Here is a 19,273-nt window from a genome sequence, read left to right as displayed (position 1 = left end):
ATTCATGAACTTCTTTGAAGATCTATGAACCTTTTTCAAATCCATGATTTGTTTTTCTTTTTTGTGCTTTTTTGAGATGTGGTAGAACTTGTTCAACCAAATTTCTTTTCTTACATCCTTTAAATTTTCTTTAACAAGTAACTTGAGCAATGTGTCATCAGAGAAAAGCAGTCAAACTTCCACGCTAGATAACACAATGAGCGAAATCAAACTGATCCATAACATATCACGTGCGTCGGAAACTAATATTGAGCGAAACTCACAAACGAACTCTTTTTCGAGCCACCGCAACAACCACCTCACAAGACAAGTCAACCTCTCCGGAGGGAGAAGAAAAGCGAAGATGTCGGGCCGCGGCAAGGGTCTCTGCAGGGGCGGCTCCAAGTGCCACCCGAATGTCCTCCGCGACAACATCGAGGGGATCACCAAGCCAACGATCCTTCATTTGGCGCGGCGTGAAGCCCATCTCGAGGCTCATCTACGAGGAGACCTGTGGTGTACTCAAGATCTTCGTTGAGAACGTCATCCGCGACATCGTCACCTACATCGAGCACGCCCGCCGCAAGACCGTCACTGCTATGGACGTCGTCTACACGCTCAAGCGCCAGGGACGCACCTCTGCGGATTGGGAGTCTAGGCTCCAGCACAGGCTCCCGCACACGCATCGCCAGATTGGTTGTTAGCGTTAAGGTATTCAGGATTTTTTTTGCACGGTGATATGTGTCTCGTTGAAATTATAAAGATTGTAGTATAAGTCACATAAAGACCGACATGAGAAAAACTAAAAAGACAACAGAACGTCTCTAAGCTTGACACCAACACTCGCCACATGTCTCTGGCACCACCACAATAGCCACCGAAAGAAAAAAAAGAGGACGGATCACCTCCTCATCCGAGCTCGATGCGGCTTCATCGCTTATATGAGCTTTGCGGACGTCCAAGATGGCTCGCCAAACCCGAAACCATTACCTTTGAACGAATCAGACCAGGACAACACCCCAGACACGCCATTGAATTCCAGATCTGGCACCCCCACATGACTAAGACGTTGGAGGAGGAAATCATACCTGCTATCCACGAACCACGAACCCAACACACGTTCCTTGTTCAAGGTGTCGTCGATGAGGACCACAATCTGCATCCTCTCCTCGACTAGCTCCCAAGCTCAGTGCCAAAGTTGGAGTTGACACCGTCGTAATGGTGGAGCCCGAGGACACTTGTCCATCACAAGGATGCCGTCGCTACCATGACATCCCCGCTTTAACAGAACGGTTCCCAAATCCATCATCGACCATAGAAACGATCGCCTCGCTAGAGAAGAATCCGAAGCTTCTTTATTCAGCATCACTGTAGCCCCCGTCGAAGCCAAGACGTTGAACGACCCAAAACCCTAAACTTCTTGGGCCTTAAAACCTAAAGCTAAAAAGATCCATGCGCGCGGGATCCGGCGATTCCCCTCACCACCGACGACCAAAAGGTCGCCGGCGAAGGAGAACCGCTCGCCGGAAGGAGCGGCTCTCCTGGTGTTCAGGATTTCGGTCGTTAGTGTAATCGCAACATCTCGATGTAGAATGGAATGGAAATTGAACTACGCTTCGTTTGGATGTTTCCATTGGAGAGCTCCCTATTGAATTGGTCTGAATTCCAAATCAGTGAGGAAACTGAAATGGCATGAATACGAATTCACATGTTTGGTTGTCCAGTGAACTGGCCCTTGAAATGCCTCTAAGATTTCAATACCAAATCCTGTTTGGAAGACAAACTTTGGTATTGCATATCTACATGGTGGAGCAGTGCTCTGGCTGCACAAAAAGAGGAGCAGCTCCTACATCCGTCATTGTGGAGTGCTGCAGAGAAGAAGCTGCAGCTCGTGGAGAAGGGAGGACCTAAGGCGGGCCACGATAGGCAAGTACGGCAGCCGCACGTCGCTAGGAGGGCGGAGCCGACGGCGGGGCGTGTCGGTCCTGGGCCGTCGTCGACCGCCATGGCGGTGGCGGGGCGCGGCACAGGGTGATGGGAGATGGCGAGGGGACGGCGGGAGATGGCCAGATGGCGTGGGGTCGACGGGAGAAGGGATGGGGAAGAAGGGATGGACGGACCTACGCCGCCGCCGGTCGCCGTGGTGGTCCCCGCCGCCACGACCCAGGTCGTCGCTTCGTTCGCCCCTCCCGTTTCCCCTTTCGCTGCCTTCTTTTACTGTTTCGCGGGCCGAACCGGTACGTTTTGTGGGAGATAGCGATCACGGGCCAATTCGGAGCGCCACCCCTCCGAAACGTGGGAGGAAGATTTTCACGGGAGCGAAAACGGGCCTGAATTGCTTTTTCTTTTCCAATACGAATTCAGCGTCCAGCCAAATGTCTGTATTGACCGAAATCACTAATTAAGGAGTACTCGTTGCAAAGAACACTCCACTTTCCCAGGTCGCGACAAGTGGCGCACATGCAGCACGCCACTTGTCGCAACTTGGGAGTTTTCCCTTTTTTTCGTAGATCCGTTTATTCAAAACGTTTTATCTCTTAAACCGTGCGTCCAAATCTCGAAACATTTTCACCATTGGATTCCTCGCGTCGAGATCTTCAAAACCAGATCTCATGTTGATAGGTTTTGACAAACTTTTTTTTCACAAAAAAAATTGGACGAAAAAACTGGGCGAATAAACCAAACCGGGAGCACGGTTTTTTCCCTTTTCGAAAGAGGCACGCCCGTGCCTCTCGCGAAATCACAACCGTGCCTCTCGTGAAAGCAAAACCATAACTCTCGTGGAAGAAAAAAAATAGAAAACAAGTTTTTTTCGTTTCCGAGAGGCACGGCCGTGACTCTCGCGAAAGTAAAACCGTGACTCTCGTGAAAGAAAAAAAAACAGAAAACATGTATTTTTTCCCCTTTCCTAGAGGCACGGTCGTGACTTTCACGAAAGCACAACCGTGCCTCTCGCGGAAGCAAAACCGTGACTCTCACGGAAGAAAAAAAACAGAAAACACGTTTTGTTTTTCCCTTTCTGAGAGGCACGTCCGTGACTCTCGCGAAAGTATAACCGTGACTCTCGCGAAAAAAAAAACAGAAAACGCGTTTTTTTCGTTTCCGAAAGGCACGGCCGTGACTCTCGCTAAAGCACAACCGTGCCTCTCGCGGAAGAAAAACCGTGACTTTCGCGAAAGGAAAAAAAAGAAAACACTTTTTTTCGTGCAAAAAAAGTTGTTTTTTTCAAAAATAAAAATTTTGATCGAAAAGCTAAGAAAGACTGGGAGAAAACCAAAATGTCAAAAAAACCGTTAAAAAGCCGAAAACGCGTGCGGAAAAATAAAAAAAAAACAAAATCTGAAGAGAACGTCCAGAGCACGACACGTGGCGAATGACTGAGAGCGCGCCAAGTAGCGCTGATCGTTGCGAGGCTCCCGAAGGAGCGCTCATTAATTAGTTGCTCCGTGTATTGACCCAGATGATTGCGAAAATCAATTTTCTGGGCTCCAATGAAGACATCCAAACGCAGTGCTAGTTTATCAAAAAAAAAAACAGCAACAGTAAATCCCGTGCGAAGGAATGGGCTTTTCTGATTCCGGCCACCTTTGGACACGTAGCCCATCGCAATAACAATGGGCTAGCAATGGCCAGGCCCAGGCCCAGGCCCAGGCGAGCACTCACGGTTGGCCCACACGGCCTCAAAGCCAGGTACTACTAATACCACCCCTAGGGTTTCCACCTTCTTCCCTCACTCCCTCGCAGCCGCCTCCGCCGCCCACCACCGGCGGTGCGGGGAAATCCACCGCCTCGCAGACGCTTTCTGCCCTACCGAAACCACTAGCCGCGAAAGGAAAACAAGGGACGGAGTGGAGGCGAGAACGCCGGCGTCCTCTCCGGAGCGCGGCGGCGAGGAAGGACGGGACGGCCGAGTTGGAGACGGAGAGCTCCACCACCGGCGGCACCTCTCCCTCCCGCGACCGGCTTCTGCTCACCCTACTCCGGCCCCGTCTCCTCCCGCAGCAGATCCACGCGGCCGGGGCCGAGCCCGTCGTCTCCGGCGGGAGCCCGTCGGCGCCAGCAGCCTTCCCCGGTGTCCACACCAACAATCCTACACAGTAAGATCCCAAACCCACCCCCCACCATTCTCGCCTTCTAGGGTTCCGTTGTCTACACCTACTGGTTTTATGGACGCCCTTCACCTTGATGTATGCCTCGGATCAGCAGAAGTGTGTTACTTGGTAGAGATGTTCTTTCTCTTGGAGAAAGAAGCATTATTCAGTAATCTTCTTTAAGACCAAAGGGTACTGTGTTTGTTCACTTCCTGCAACTTATGGGCTTTATGTAATGTGTCATGTGTGTATAGGTGTAGGTTTTTGTTATGCTGTGGTAGATCTTTGGAAAAGGATCTATGTTGTAGCTGGTTGTCATGGTTAAACTTTCTTAACAGGTGATAGCAAGGTTGTTGTACCAGGAAAGCAATAGACTTGTGAATACATCTTTTTGTTATTGTGGGGGGATATTAGGAAGATCATGTGGCTGCTCATCCTGCACATCTTCTTAATCAAATAATATATTTGAGTTCATAGCATGACACCCTACCTTAGATTTATATTGGTACAGCATTGCTGGACACAACAAACCAACCAGAATCTACATCTGCATATTTTGAGTCTGAGATTTACGTGTCTACTAGTTTGTCTTTTGTTATGTTTAAAGGAAAAAAGTGAAACATTGTCGATTTTCTTCTGTAGGATTAAATCATGGAAAGGCCAAGAGGTAGGAGGAGCTTAAAGGATGCTAAATACTGGCGGTGTTCGAAAGGTTATAAGAACCAACCCGAGCTTCATGAATTTTTTGACACCCCCCCTTTTGTGTGTGGTTGTGGGTGTAAACAGAAGGTATGTGTTTATCGACCACTTATTTTCAGCCATTTCATCTCATTTGTATGTTGTTCTGTTTTGTTCCTTTTGTCCATTGTATATTTCTCTTCTTATGCCAATATTTTTCTTGGATTGTAGCACAAAGGGGATTTCGATTTTTGTTTAGACCATGTCACTGTCAATGGCAGCGGATTATTGGGTGACTTTATAGACCAAGCAGATGAAGGTACATGTCTCATGTTTGGAACCAGGAACCAAAATTATTATCTATGACATGTTTAGTAACTGCATAACTGTTCATGTCTGTTGCTGTTATTGGGTAGTTGTGTCCATGATCAGCGCATGTGTGATTGCTAAAATAAGTCTGTTTGTGTTTGTTTTAAGCATCTGTTATGACTTATAAGTATTCCAGTCAACTTAGAAATTTATATATCTTGTGTAGATTAGAGCTAGTTATGTGAAGGTAAATTCCTAAGTATTGCAATGTCACAAGACATTTGGTTTATTAATTTCGATAGAGTTATTTGAAATGTTGTAGTTATATGACATTAACATGCTAATAGCCTAATTTTAGAGGAAACATCTTAATATCATATTTTAGAGGAAACATGCTAATTTGATTGGGCAACGGGCCATTTGGTTACAGATTTTGATTTGCTTTGTGTTACCCGGCAACGGTTGGACTCACTTTGTGAACTTGAATAGTACAGCCTATAGGCGGTAAATTTCCAAAATAAGTTGAGCTATTTGATTCTGATGTAAAATTTGCAGCCACATTTTTTCACTAGAAAACTCAAATAAACTCAACATTTTTTCTGTTTTAAAACTACCACCTGGGGCCTGAATATGTAGCTTGAAATAGACTAGGGTGAAGATTCCTGTTTTGGGCTTTATCATGGCATGTGGTGCATATTTTAGGAATGTTAGATATTGAAAGCCTGTAGACACTTTATATTGCCATTTTAGGTCATTTTCTCTTACGTATTGGAAATAATCATTTTTATTTTGCAGAATTATGTATAGCATGTACTTATGGCAAGCAGCTGGAGGTGACAAAGAGGATCAAGTACTTAATGAAAGGAAGAAACCCCGAGTCACCCACACCTCGGGTTATTCCTTCAGATTTGGACGTAAAGTATGAAAAGATGATTGGAGATTACCCAAAGGGTGGGATTGCTCAGTTAATCCTAATGGGGCTGATATTGAAAGAGCAAGGGATACTGAATGAGGTGAGCTGCATTCAGGTCTTTACCTTTTGCTGTTGCTTCTGATTTCCTTGTTTTCAGCTATTGATTGTTTCTATGATTTGCTTCTATCTTCTGTTCTAACTGTTGTTCTGTTGTTTTGCAGTCGTGCACTTGTATTTATAAGGCTTCGAATGTGTCTGTGATACCTGAAAAAGATCCAGCACGAATTGTTGCTGCACTGGCTGATGGTTTCCCATTAAATGCTGGTGTTATTCATGGGAAAAAGCTATCACAACTCAGGTACTGTCAAGCTTACAAAGCTCCTAGTCTTCGCCGAGTCATTCAGAAAAGGGATATGGGTAGGCTTAAGGGGATTCCTGGGCATGCTGTGCTGTTGGTTGGGGCTGGTAGAAAAGAAGGCAAATTATATTATTATTTCATGAACTCTTGGGATGAATTTGCAGTTCGTAAAAATAACCGTGGTGAGATAGTTGGGCAATCAATTGGAAAAATAAGTGCAAACAGGTTGTACCGAAACGTGATACGGTTGTCACGCTTCAAGGAAGCCGAAACAGCTGAAAGTCTTTTGCCTCAGCCCCTGCCTGTTACTGCTGATTGCCGTAATGTAGTTCTGCTTGTTCCTTAGTTAATTTGTAATCGAGTATTTAAATGAGTACTTTTGGATATATGTAATGTTTGAATATATAATATTTTGGCCACCACTTTTTTTTCTATCTTTTGGTTGATAATTCTCATATAAAGATTGTCCTTGGGAGCGGCCCCAGTTCAAAACTGTATAGTTTTTGGCACGAAAATTAAAGAACGCACATGGAGAGAAAATTTCACAAGTTTTGGGTGATATTACAACTGACTAATTGGCATGATAAAATAGAGGAGATTGCCTAATATAGGTAAATGTAATCAAATCCCTAAAAAAATTATCCAAACGAGTGATGCAACGCGATACACCTTATATTTTGGGTTTTTTCTTAAAAATCTATACACCTTATATCAAAGAACGGAGTGAGTATGAAATATAGCTCAAACCCATCCGTGGCACTTATGTGTGGGTCCAATTTGTCCGCGTTTACTTCTCTTCCTTCCCGTCCCCTCCTATGCGGTCACTGCTCCCCTTCTCCCTCCTCCAGCGAGTGTGCACAAAGCACTACAGCAGGTAATATTTGTACATACTTTGGAAAAAATCATACTCTTTTTCTGGATAAGTGCGGTTGTTATTGAAACAACTTTCGACTAGGGGTACTTCACTAACGTGGTCTTACAACAAAGGTTGCGCACACTTTACAAGAGTGACACAATGATATTCTTTTTTGCGAAAAGATCAAATCTATTATAGAACTTTACCGGAAGTATAAAACACCTCAAACATAATAAAAATTACATCGAGGTCCATTGACCACTTTGAACCCTCTGTAGAATTACTGGCCGAAGTTAACTCAAACCCTCTTCCAAACTACTGGCCGAAGTTAACTCAAACCCTCTTCCAAACTCCAGGCCGAGTTCTTGGAACCCTCTCTCGAACTCCAGGCAGGCAGGATCGATCTGAGTCTCAAACACAACTCCACACTAGCTAAATACCCGTACGTGACGAAACAATATCTATACCAATATAAAAAGATCCAAAGGGGCAGATCTAACTAATTTCGGCCATCGAACTAAGTTAATCCAACGATCTAGATTGCTTCAATACCAATATAAAAAGACCCAAAAAGGCAGATCTAACTGATCTCGGTCATCGAACTAAGTTAATCCAACAATCTTGCACTACTAGAGAAAAGTCTATACACAGAATCTTACCAGCAGCGCCCTTTAAAATTAGGCGCTGCTGCAAAGTAGCAGCAGCGCGTGCGCTAGAAACTTGCTGCTGAAACAAGTTTATCAGTAGCGCGCACACTCCAAGAAGCGCTACTGCTAAAATTGCTACGGACCGTAGCAGTAGCGCATTCACGCAATAATCACTACTGCTAAGTTTACTACTAAAATTTAGTCCCACCTTGCTCCGTGAAGAGAGTTTGTACCACCTTAAATATGTTACTTCTACAACTTTCACAAGCACTTGGTCTTCATTGAACTCTATGTGTAGGATCTGTGGACGCAATAGGAATCCTCGCTAGTTCTAAACCAACCGGCGAGGATTCCTATTGACAAATCAGATTGTACACAAAAAGACCATTGATGATCAATGTATTTTTTATGTCTATGTCTATTTTTACATACTGACACATAGCAGTAGCGCGTTCTCGGCGAAAGGCGCTACTGATAGGTCGTTTAGCAGTAGCACATTTTTCTATAGCGCGCTACTGCTATGCCATTCCATCCCCCCACTCACCTATCTGATCGAGATCACACTCACACACACTCACTCGGTGTCCTCCTCATCACCCCCCTCGCCGCCGGTCCTCCCCCGTCGCCCCTCCTTCGATCTGCGCCGCTGTCACCTCATCCTCCTCGCTGGACTCGGTACCGGCCTCCTCCTCTGTCCTCCCTCCACTCGCCGCCGGCCGGCCCCTCCTCGCTCCGCCTTCCTCCTCGATCCGTCCTCCCTCCACTCACCGCCGGCCGGCCCCTCCTCGCTCCGCCTTCCTCCTCTGTCCTACTATCTTCTCCCTCCTCGAGTCACCCCTCCTTCTCCCTCCTCCCTGCTACATTTTGATTTAGTAGGCTAGTTCATATGCAACATTTTGATTTAGTTGATATGATTCAGTTGATTTAATAGGCTAGTTGATTTAGTTGATTTAGAACATTTTGATTTAGTTTATTTAGTAGGCTAGTTGATGTAGTTGATTTAGTAGGCTAGTTGATTTAGAACATTTTGATTTAGTTGATTTAGTATGCTAGTGGATTTAGTATGCTAGTTGATTTAGTTGATTTAGTATGCTCGATTTTATTGTTATTTTTTTGTACATGGATAGGTAGATGCTTTTGTTTTTTGTAATAAGTTATTTTTTGGCAAAATGTAGGTGCCAATTTAGTTAAATTTGCCAGTTGTTTGTTTAAACAATTGTCTTAGGCAATAGGGGCCAAATTAGGATTATAATTGTCCATAAAATTGTTTCTCGTGGAAGAATCAAAAATATCACATGCTACTGTTTTTCTTTTCTATGAAGTGAATCGTTAATCCTTTGCTCATATTGCTTTAGGAAAATGGCGCCATCACCAGCACCACTATGTCGACTGTGCAAGTCAAGGTGCGCCAGCAGCCTTGCAACTGGCAAGCTGTTCGGCATCTACTTCCAGCCGAGTTTTCGTCATGCGGCGGTAAGAAATTAGATGAAATGTAACAACTATTTTATTTTTAGTGTTGGCATTACTGCATTGTGTCATTTTGCTTTTCTTACACAGATCGTCCCATGCAATGTGAGGTTGAAATTCAACAAGCTGACAGGAGACACTGTGACATTTGAGGCTCCTGGGGGGCCGTACACTATGGAGGTCGAGAAAGGACGCAATATGTCGCAGATTGGAGGAGATGGATGGGCCCGTTTCCTCGCCGCATGCGTCTTACTGGTGGTGAGTTGATCAGCTTCTCCTTCAGAGCAGAAAGACCCAAGTTGGCTGTCATTTATCTCAACCTGGTGGAAGATGATGAAAATGATGAAGATGACGAAGATGATGAAGATAATGAGGACCTACTCGATGAAGATGATGAGAACTCACTTCATGAAGTCATTGTAGCTCAAAGAATGAGGCTGAGCGAGAACTAGTAGAAAAAGGGTCAAATGTGAGACACATTAGTTTCGGTTTGTAACAGAACCGGCATTAATGTGTTCATTGGTGCCGGTTCCAACGGCTAGGCGGGAGGAGCTCTTTAGTACCGGTTCATGGCGAACCTTTAGCACCGGTTCGTGTCACAAACCGGTACTAATGAAAGTGGTGGCAGGATGTAGTCAGAGTGGGGCCCCTCCAACACCTTTAGTACCGGTTCATGGCACGAACCGGTATTATCGTCGTGAGGATTCGGAGGATGAAAATAGATTTGAATTCTGATGTGCGGTTTGAAAGATATGACTTTTTGAATTTTTGAAAATCCGAAATAAATACATATGGTTCTGGTCGTTCTTCAAAGTAAAGGGACAGTGCGAAGGCATTTAATGCTGCAGTCACATGCACTAGCAGACAAAAAAATTAGGCATGCATGCGCTGTGAGCCAGGCCGCTCGTTTCCTTTAAAAGGTGCACGGCCACTTTTTAGATTTTAGATAGGTTTAATGTGTATATCTGAAAATATTCGTGAATTCAAAGAAAGTTCATTGATTTTTTTTAAGTTCGCCTGTTTACCGGACAGAGTACTGATTTGACCGGCATATCCCTTGTGTTCACACCCTCTCTCCGTCGGCCCTCATGACTCCCCGTCACGGCCACCAGGGCCATGGCCAGACCGCCGTGAACCCTACCTCGAGCGGCCACAAACCCTCCCCTGCCGCTCGGAGCCTTGGAGGGTGGCATCTGCGGAGAAGGATGGCAAGGGAGCTGGGCCACTGCTCCTGCGCACTGCAGGGAAGGTTCGTCCAAAGCTCTAATCCGTGTCCGGCGGAGGAGATGAGGGAAGAAGGAGATCGATCCGGATCTGCAACCCCGCCGCCTGCATCCGTGTTTTTAAGGTGAGAAGGAGATTTTATCCTCGGTGCTTTTGCAGAGTTATAAAAAGTTTCCGTAGTATCCTTCCCAACGCCGCCGCCAGACCGATCCACAACCAATCAAATCCCTATCTCCGTGGCCACCGGCGATGGCGCTGGTGTCCACCAACCCCAGCCAACCGGGCCCCCGGGTCTACGAGCCGAACTACGCTTCCGACGCCCCCCGGTCCGAGGAAGAAGCCGAGTCCAGATCCCATCTGCTGCACAAGATCGGCGCCATCTACCGCAAGGCGCGGAAGCGGCTCCCGCGAGGCCGCCGCCGGCCGCAGGGCCTCTGCATCGGCCTCCTCGACCCGGCGTCCAACATCGTGATCAACAGTCTCATCGAGTGGAAGCGCGAGCGCGCGGGCAGCCGTAAATCTACTAGTACGTGTGAGGTTGTCCCACAGGATGACCTGGAGCGCCGGTCGCTCGACGGCCTGGTGGTCTTCCTCACCCGCTTGTTCCCCAACCTATCCGAGGGCCTGGCCGTGCGCTACCTGCGGCTCACCAACGCCGACGTCCTCATCGCCGCTTGCATCGTCTTGTCGGACCATGGCGTCAAGAGTTTCTGTGACTCCGGGGCGGACGATATCAACATGTCCCTCAAGTGCGCCGGTCTCGCCGCCAGGCACCCCAACGTCTCCCGCCTCGTCTACTCCTGGTGCAACATATGCAGCCGCATGGACGACGCGATGCCCCTCCTCGCCCGGTTGCGCGAACGACAAGCATCCCGCCGTCCTATCTGTTCGGAACTTGTTCGTATGCTTGACTATGGACGCCCGGTCCGTGAAAAAGATGTGTGGTGTGTGTGGAAACTTGCAGAAGCTTCTCTTCGACGTCGTCCATGCAGCATGCCGAAACATCACACCCACTTGCTCAACCGGACGCTCCAGGACACCATCCACGAGTACTACATCCAGGCCCTTGCCCGGCTGCCAGCAGGCTCTCGCTTCCACCGCGGCTTGATAAGGGCTGGCCACTGCTACGGCCCGCTCGACCCCGTCTCCAACATCATCATCAACACCATCTGGTACGACGCTGCATTTCCACCCGCCATGAAACTCGAGCTGGATGTGATCGGCACGCGGTGCCTCCACCGGGTGGAGAACCGCTCCTTGTACGGCATGGCCTCCTTCCTCTGCACACGGTACCATCGCTCTAGTTTCCATCGAGATGTGCGCTTCCTACTCCAGGCTGATGCCAACCTTGTGCTCGCTGATCCTAACCTTGATCCTCCCGCTCACGCTGCCGCCGTCTTTGCAATGGGGGGAGGCGTGCTGAGGCACACCAGCTGCTGACCTACTTTGCAGAGTTCATGCTCAAGGCCCCCCAGACACCAGTCTTGTTGAAATATGAGATGGGCCTAGAGCCCATATGACAATTTCATATTTGATCTCTAAGGGCCCATGTAGGTGGCATGACAAGGTGGTGGGAAGTTTAGTCCCACCCCGGAAGTGGAAGGAGAGTTGGAGTGGTTTATAAGGGATTCTCTTCCTCATGCTATTGGAGCTTGAGAAGAGATGAGGCCCTTGCGCACTCCTCCTCCGCACGCCACGCCACGCCTCGGCACGACGCGCCGCGGGTTGCGGGATTGAGCCGAGCTCACTCCTATGCTCTTCTTTTTGCCGGTCAGGAACGGAGAGTCTTTGACAGGTGGGGCCATGATCTGAGACGTCGAATCGTGGGCTACCGACTTGGACGTGGGTTCAGCCCACGTCTCTCCACGCGCAGCCGCACATATATATGTGGGGCGCTGCCAACCCTAGCCGCCACGAAACAGAACGCATCTCCGCCTCCACGCCCGCGTCGTTCCTCTACTGCTGCTGCCACCGGCGACTCCGTCCCGTTCACCGCGTACATGGTTGACGGGAGAGCAGGCCTCCAAAACCCCGCCCCTCCGGATCCTGTACGGGAGAGGGGCGATTAGGTTTTTGGGTAGCGACTACGCGACTGCTCGCTTCTGTTCATCTACGTCCACATCACCTTCGTCATCACCATGTCAACCGACGCCGACCGTGCCGCCGCTGAGAAGGCCGAGGCCGACAAGAAGGCCGCCGAGGATGACGCGGCTACTGCCACCGCCACCGCCGCCGCATGGCCGATTGGAGGGTATACATCGTTTATCCCTCTCATGTTTCTTTCTGTTGTAGCAGTACTAGCGATATGCGTAGATGTTTCTACTATATGCGTAGTACATGCTCTATTAGATCGTAACCAGTGTGTTATCAATACTGTCAGTGTCATGCTCATGATTTATTCATGGATTAATTTAATCGGAAAACTGCCTATTTTCTTATCAATCCAAAAACCTAATGTGTGTAGGAGTTTTTCGAATTCTGGTTTTGCTGCTGCACTGAAACCGTCGCCGTTTACGGGGACGTACTTTAAGCGTTGGCAGACTAAAACCACCTTATGGCTCACTGCCATGAACGTGTTCTGGGTCGCCGGTGTGACTCCCACAGGAACGATCGCTCCTGATCAGGAGAAGGCGTTCAAGGAGGCCACTGTCGTGTTCCTCGGGGCAGTTCTGAGCGTGGTTGGAGATAAGCTGGTTGACGCATATTTGCATGTGCGGTCTGCCAAGGACTTGTGGGAGGCGCTCGAATCTAAGTTCGGGGCTGCCGATGCAGGGAGCGAGATGTATATTATAGAGCAGTTCCATGATTATAAGATGGTTGAAAACCGTCCTGTATTGGAGCAGGCTCATGAGATAATATGCATTGTTAAGGAGCTTGAGCTTCTTAAGTGCGAGTTACCGGGCAAGTTTGTCGCAGGCTGCATAATCGCTAAGCTTCCCAATTCCTGGAGGAACTTTGCCACCACTCTGAAACATCAGAGGCGTGAATTCTCTGTGGAGGATGTCATTGGCCATCTGAGTGTTGAGCAGAATTCAAGGGCAAAGGACTCGCATGGAAAAGGGGTCGAAGGAACTTCTGTGGCCAACATGGTGCATCAGAAGAACTCCAATTCCCACAAGCCCAAGGGAAAGAACGGTGTCCAACAGTGTGCCGACTTTAAGAAGAAGGGTAAGAAGACCTTCAAGAAGAACAAGAAGGATGAGGGCTGCTTTACTTGTGGTTCGATTGAACATTGGGCCAACAAGTGCCCAAACAAGTATAAGAAGCAAGGGCAGGACTCCAAGTCTGTCAATATGATTGTCAGCAACAATGAGAGTGGTGCATCTGGGTACGGTAATTTATTTGCTGTATTTTCAGTTTGGCCGTCCACCGATTGGTGGGTCGACACAGGTGCAGGTGTTCATGTGTGTGCTAACATTTCATTGTTTTCTTCTTACCAGGCCACAGGTCACGGGTCCGTACTGATGGGGAATGACGTGAGTGCTTCTGTTCTTGGTGTTGGCACGGTCGATCTGAAGTTTACTTCGGGAAGGATCGTGCAGCTGAAGAACATGCAGCATGTCCCCGCCATCAAGAAGAACCTCGTTAGTGGCTCCCTTCTATGTAGAGAAGGGTTTAAGTTGATATTCGAGTCTAATAAATTAGTTGTTACGAAATATGGACTATTTGTTGGAAAGGGTTATGAATGCGGAGGCATGTTCCGCCTTTCTCTTGCAGATCTATGTAATAAAGTCGTGAATAATATTCATTTGAGTGTTAATGAATCTGAAGTATGGCATTCACGTCTTTGTCACATTAGTTTCGGTGTTATGACGCGGCTAGCAAAATCGAATTTAATCCCGAGTTTCACTTTAGCCAAAGGTTCTAAGTGACATTCGTGTGTGCAATCTAAGCAACCTCGCAAGCCTCACAAGGCAGCAGAGGAGAGACACTTGGCGCCACTGGAACTCATACATTCTGATCTTTGTGAGATGAATGGTGTGTTGACTAAAGGTGGAAAGAAATATTTCATGACTTTGATAGATGATTCCACTAGATATTGCTATGTGTATCTGTTAAATACTAAAGATGAGGCTCTACACTACTTCAAAATCTATAAGGCAGAAGTTGAGAATCAACTTGAAAATAAAATTAAACGAGTCCAGTCAGATCGTGGTGGAGAGTACTTCTCGAAAGAGTTTGATGCCTTTTGTGCAGAACACGGCATTATTCACGAGAGGACGCCTCCTTACTCACCCTAGTCAAACGGGGTTGCCGAGCGGAAAATCCGTACTCTAACTGATTTGGTTAACGCCATGTTAGATACGTCGGGTTTATCCAAGGCATGATGGGGGGAGGCTATAATGACATCCTGTCATGTCCTGAGTAAAGTTCCGACAAAGGATAACGAGATCACTCCTTACGAGAAGTGGACCAAGAGAAGGACAACACTCTCGTTCTTACGTACCTGGGGCTTCTTGGCGAAAGTTAATGTGCCGATCCCCAAAAAGCGTAAGCTTGGACCAAAGACTGTGGACTGTGTTAATTTGGGCTACGCTATGAATAGTGTTGGCTATAGATTTCTAGTAGTGAAATCTGAGGTACCTGACATGAAAGTCGGTACAATTATGGAGTCTAAAGATGCTACATTCTTTGAGGACATTTTTCCCATCAGAGATGTACAAAGCACTTCTAGACAGGAATCTGAGGAGACTCCTGAACCTGCCATTCCGATGGAATATTATAATCACACACATGATGAAAATCCTAAGGAGGATAATGAGGAATCCCTTGGTAGGAGAAAGAGACAAAGGACTGTAAAGACCTTTGGTGATGATTTCTTCATATACCTCGTGGAGGATAATCCCACTTCTATTTCAGAAGCGTATGCATCTCCAGAAGCTGACTACTGGAAGGATGCGGTCCGTAGCGAGATGGATTCCATCATGGCTAACGGGACTTGGGAGCTTACTGAACATCCTTATGGTTGCAAACCATTGGGATGCAAGTGGGTGTTCAAAAAAGAAGCTTAGGCCCGATGGTACGATAGAAAAGTACAAGGCTAGTGTAGGATCGAAGTATGTCTAGAGGGGGGTGATTAGACTACTTGACCAAATAAAAACTTAACCTTTTCCTAATTTTAGTTCTTGGCAGATTTTAGCTAATTTAGGACAAGTCAAGCAATCATCACATAATTCAAGCAAGCATGCAAAGAGTATATAGGCAGCGGAAAGTAAAGCATGCAACTTTCAAGAATGTAAAGGGAAGGGTTTGGAGAATTCAAACGCAATTGGAGACATGGATGTTTTTCCCGTGGTTCGGATAGGTGGTGCTATCCTACATCCACGTTGATGGAGACTTCAACCCACGAAGGGTAACGGTTGCGCGAGTCTCCACAGGGCTCCACCCAAGGGCTCCGGTAACGGTTGCGTGAGTCCACACAGGGCTCCACCCACGAAGGGTCCACGAAGAAGCAACCACCCACAAAGGGTCCACGAAGAAGCAACCTTGTCTATCCCATCATGGCCATCGCCCACACAGGACTTGCCTCACTAGCGGTAGATCTTCATGAAGTAGGCAATCTCCTTGCCCTTACAAACTCCTTGGTTCAACTCCACAATCTTGTCGGAGGCTCCCAAGTGACACCTAGCCAATCTAGGAGACACCACTCTCCAAGAAGTAACAAATGGTGTGTAGGTAATGAACTCCTTGCTCTTGTGCTTCAAATGATAGTCTCCCCAACACTCAACTCTCTCTCATAGGATTTGGATTTGGTGGAAAGAAGATTTGAGTGGAAAGCAACTTGGGAAGGCTAGAGATCAAGATTCATATGGTAGGAATGGAATATCTTGGTCTCAACACATGAGTAGGTGATTCTCTCTCAGAACATATGAGTTGGAATGGTGTATGTGTTCTGATGGCTCTCTCCACGAATGAAGAGGAGGTGGAGGGGTATATATAGCCTCCACACAAAATCCAACCGTTACACAGTTTTCCAATCCCGGTGGGACCGAATCAATAAACTCGGTCGGACCGAAAATGTAAACCTAGTGACCGTTAGAGATTTTCGGTGGGACTGACATGCAACTCGGTAGGACCGATATGGTTAGGGTTTGGGCATAACGTAATCTCGGTGCGACCGATTACACAAACTCGATGAGACCGAATTTGGTAATTAGCTAACCAGAGAGTTGGTCAGGCAAACTCGGTGGGACCGATTTGCTCTTTCGGTGAGACCGAAAGTTACAAAGGGGAAACACTGAATTTACATTGCAATCTCGGTGGGACCGATTCGCTCTTTCGGTGAGACCGAAAAGTTACGAAAGGGAAACAGAGAGTTTGCAACCCCATCTCGGTGAGACCGAGATCCCTATCGGTAGGACCGAATTGCTAGGGTTTGGCAGTGGCTAATGACAAGTGAAACTCGGTGGCGCCGGATAGGAAGAATCGGTAGGACCGAGTTTGGCTTAGGGTTTAGGTCAAATGTGGATATGGGAAAGTAGTTGAGGGTTTTGGAGCATATCACTAAGCACATGAAGCAAGAGGCTCATTAAGCAACACCTCATCCCTCCTTGATAGTATTGGCTTTTCCTAAAGACTCAATGTGATCTTGGATCACTAAAATATAAAATGAAGAGTCTTGAGCTTTTGAGCTTGAGCAATCCTTTTTCCTTAGCATTTTGAGGGTTCCACTTTCACATCCATGCCATGCTAATCATTGAGCTTTCCTGAAATAATCATCTTGGAATAGCATTAGCTCAATGAGGTATATGTTGTTATGAATTACCAAAACCACCTAGGGATAGTTGCACTTTCAGCTAGGCTTGTGGCCAAGGGCTACGCCCAGAAAGAAGAAGAAGATTTCTTCGACACTTATTCACCTGTGGCCAGACTGACCACCATTCGAGTATTACTCTCATTGGCGGCCTTGCATGGTCTTCTCATTCATTAGATGGATGTTAAGACGGCTTTCCTGAACGGAGAGCTAAAGGAGGAAATCTATATGCAACAGCCTGATGGCTTTGTGATGGATGGTCAGGAAGAAAAGGTGTGTAAGTTGGTGAAATCTTTGTATGGCCTGAGACAAGCACCTAAGCAATGGCATGACAAGTTTAATGAAACGTTGACATCTGTTGGCTTTGTTGTTAATGAGGCCGACAAATGTGTATACTATCGTTATGGTGGGGGCGAAGGAGTTATACTGTGTTTGTATGTTGATGACATACTGATATTTGGGACTAATCTCAAGTTGATCGAGGAAGTTAAGTCTTTCCTATCTCAGAACTTTGAGATGAAGGACCTTGGAGTGGCTGATGTTATCTTGAACATCAAGCTATTGAGAGATGATGAAGGTGGGATTACACTTCTGCAATCCCATTATGTTGAGAAGGTGTTGAGTCGTTTTGGATATTCGGACTGCAAACCATCTCAAACACCATATGATCCTAGTGTGCTGATTCGAAAGTCTAAAGGCACAGCTATAGATCAATTGAGATACTCTCAGATTGTTGGTTCACTACAGTATCTAGCGAGCACAACGAGGCCTGACATTTCATTTGCTATTAGCAAAATGAGCCGATTTGTTTCCAAACCAGGTGATGTACATTGGCGTTCTCTTGAGAGAGTTATGCGCTATCTGAAAGGTACTGTGAACTATGGACTTCACTATACCGGATACCCGTCGGTACTTGAAGGGTATAGTGATGCGAATTGGATCTCTGATGCTGATGAGATGAAGGCCACAACTGGGTATATATTTACTCTTGGAGGTGGTGCTGTTTCCCGGAAGTCTTGCAAGCAACCGATCTTAACAAGATCGACAATGGAAGCAGAATTAACAGCATTAGACACATCGGGTGGCGAAGCAGAATGGCTTCGAGATCTGTTGATGGACTTGCCAGTGGTTGAGAAGCCGGTTCCGGCCATTCTTATGAACTGTGATAATCAAACAGTTATTGTCAAGGTGAAGAGTTCAAAGGACAACATGAAGTCCAACAAACACATAAAAATGAGATTGAAAGCTGTCAGAAAATTGAGGAACTCCGGAGTAATAGCGTTGGATTATATTCAAACGGCTAAGAATCTGGCAGATCCCTTTACTAAAGGGCTATCACGTGTTGTGATAGATAACGCATCAAGGGAGATGGGTATGAGACCCACATGAGTTGCCATGGTAGTAACCCAACCTATGTGATCGGAGATCCCGTGAAGTAGGATCTGGGAAAACAAGCCAGTGGTGAACTGAGGAGAGTAACTTTACTAACCCACTCCGTTGGAGATGCAATACTCTCGGAAACTGTATGGAAGGATGACTACTGTCTTAATATGTTCCAAGGCTTATATGCATAAGCAAGATGCTATCCTACAGAGCGATCTTTGGAGGAACACACCTATATGAGCCCGACTGTTGGTCACAGTCTATGAGATTGGGGTGATCTCTAGCAAGCTCATGAACAGGCCAGGAGTGTGACTAATATGCTCCACCCGAGGGGTCGGCCTTCGGCAGCCTCATATCAGTGAGACTTGTGGTGAAACTTCTTGACGCCAAACTGACAATTCAAGGCATAGTCCATTGTTCAGTTGTGAAGGAGTGTAACTACTTGGTCTAGGTGGAGCTCAACCTTAATCGGTCTTCACTGAGATGCTGGTATATCTCTTCTCATTAACTCATTGCCACATAAGAGGTGTTACTGCTAAAGTTGGACTCGACTGAGGTGTTACTATAACTATCTCTCTTCTCATTAACTTATTGCCACATAAGCAAATTGCTGA

General features: G+C 46.8%; 1 protein-coding gene and 1 pseudogene across 3 annotated transcripts; both read left to right on the top strand.

Moving 5' to 3' along the window:
• Positions 1 to 343: 343 nt before the first annotated feature.
• On the top strand, positions 344 to 683 carry LOC125516342 (annotated as a pseudogene).
• Positions 684 to 3,698: 3,015 nt separating this feature from the next.
• LOC125512133 lies at positions 3,699 to 7,248 on the top strand. 3 transcript variants are annotated; one of them, XM_048677210.1, is made up of 6 exons: positions 3,699 to 4,076; positions 4,713 to 4,859; positions 4,980 to 5,067; positions 5,853 to 6,070; positions 6,192 to 6,263; positions 6,980 to 7,248. In XM_048677210.1, exons 2-6 carry the CDS (start codon positions 4,722 to 4,724, stop codon positions 6,980 to 6,982), a joined length of 519 nt encoding a protein of 172 aa, XP_048533167.1. In that variant the 5' UTR covers positions 3,699 to 4,076; positions 4,713 to 4,721; the 3' UTR covers positions 6,983 to 7,248. The 3 variants fall into 3 exon arrangements, with proteins under 3 accessions (XP_048533167.1, XP_048533166.1, XP_048533165.1); XM_048677209.1 differs by lacking the exon at positions 6,980 to 7,248 and adding an exon at positions 6,493 to 6,760 and having other exon boundaries at positions 6,192 to 6,328; XM_048677208.1 differs by lacking the exon at positions 6,980 to 7,248 and having other exon boundaries at positions 6,192 to 6,760.
• Positions 7,249 to 19,273: the final 12,025 nt, after the last annotated feature.

Source organism: Triticum urartu, chromosome 6, assembly GCF_003073215.2.
Source record: "Triticum urartu cultivar G1812 chromosome 6, Tu2.1, whole genome shotgun sequence".
Lineage (NCBI taxonomy): Eukaryota > Viridiplantae > Streptophyta > Magnoliopsida > Poales > Poaceae > Triticum > Triticum urartu.
This window is presented reverse-complemented; position numbering and strand designations above follow the sequence as displayed.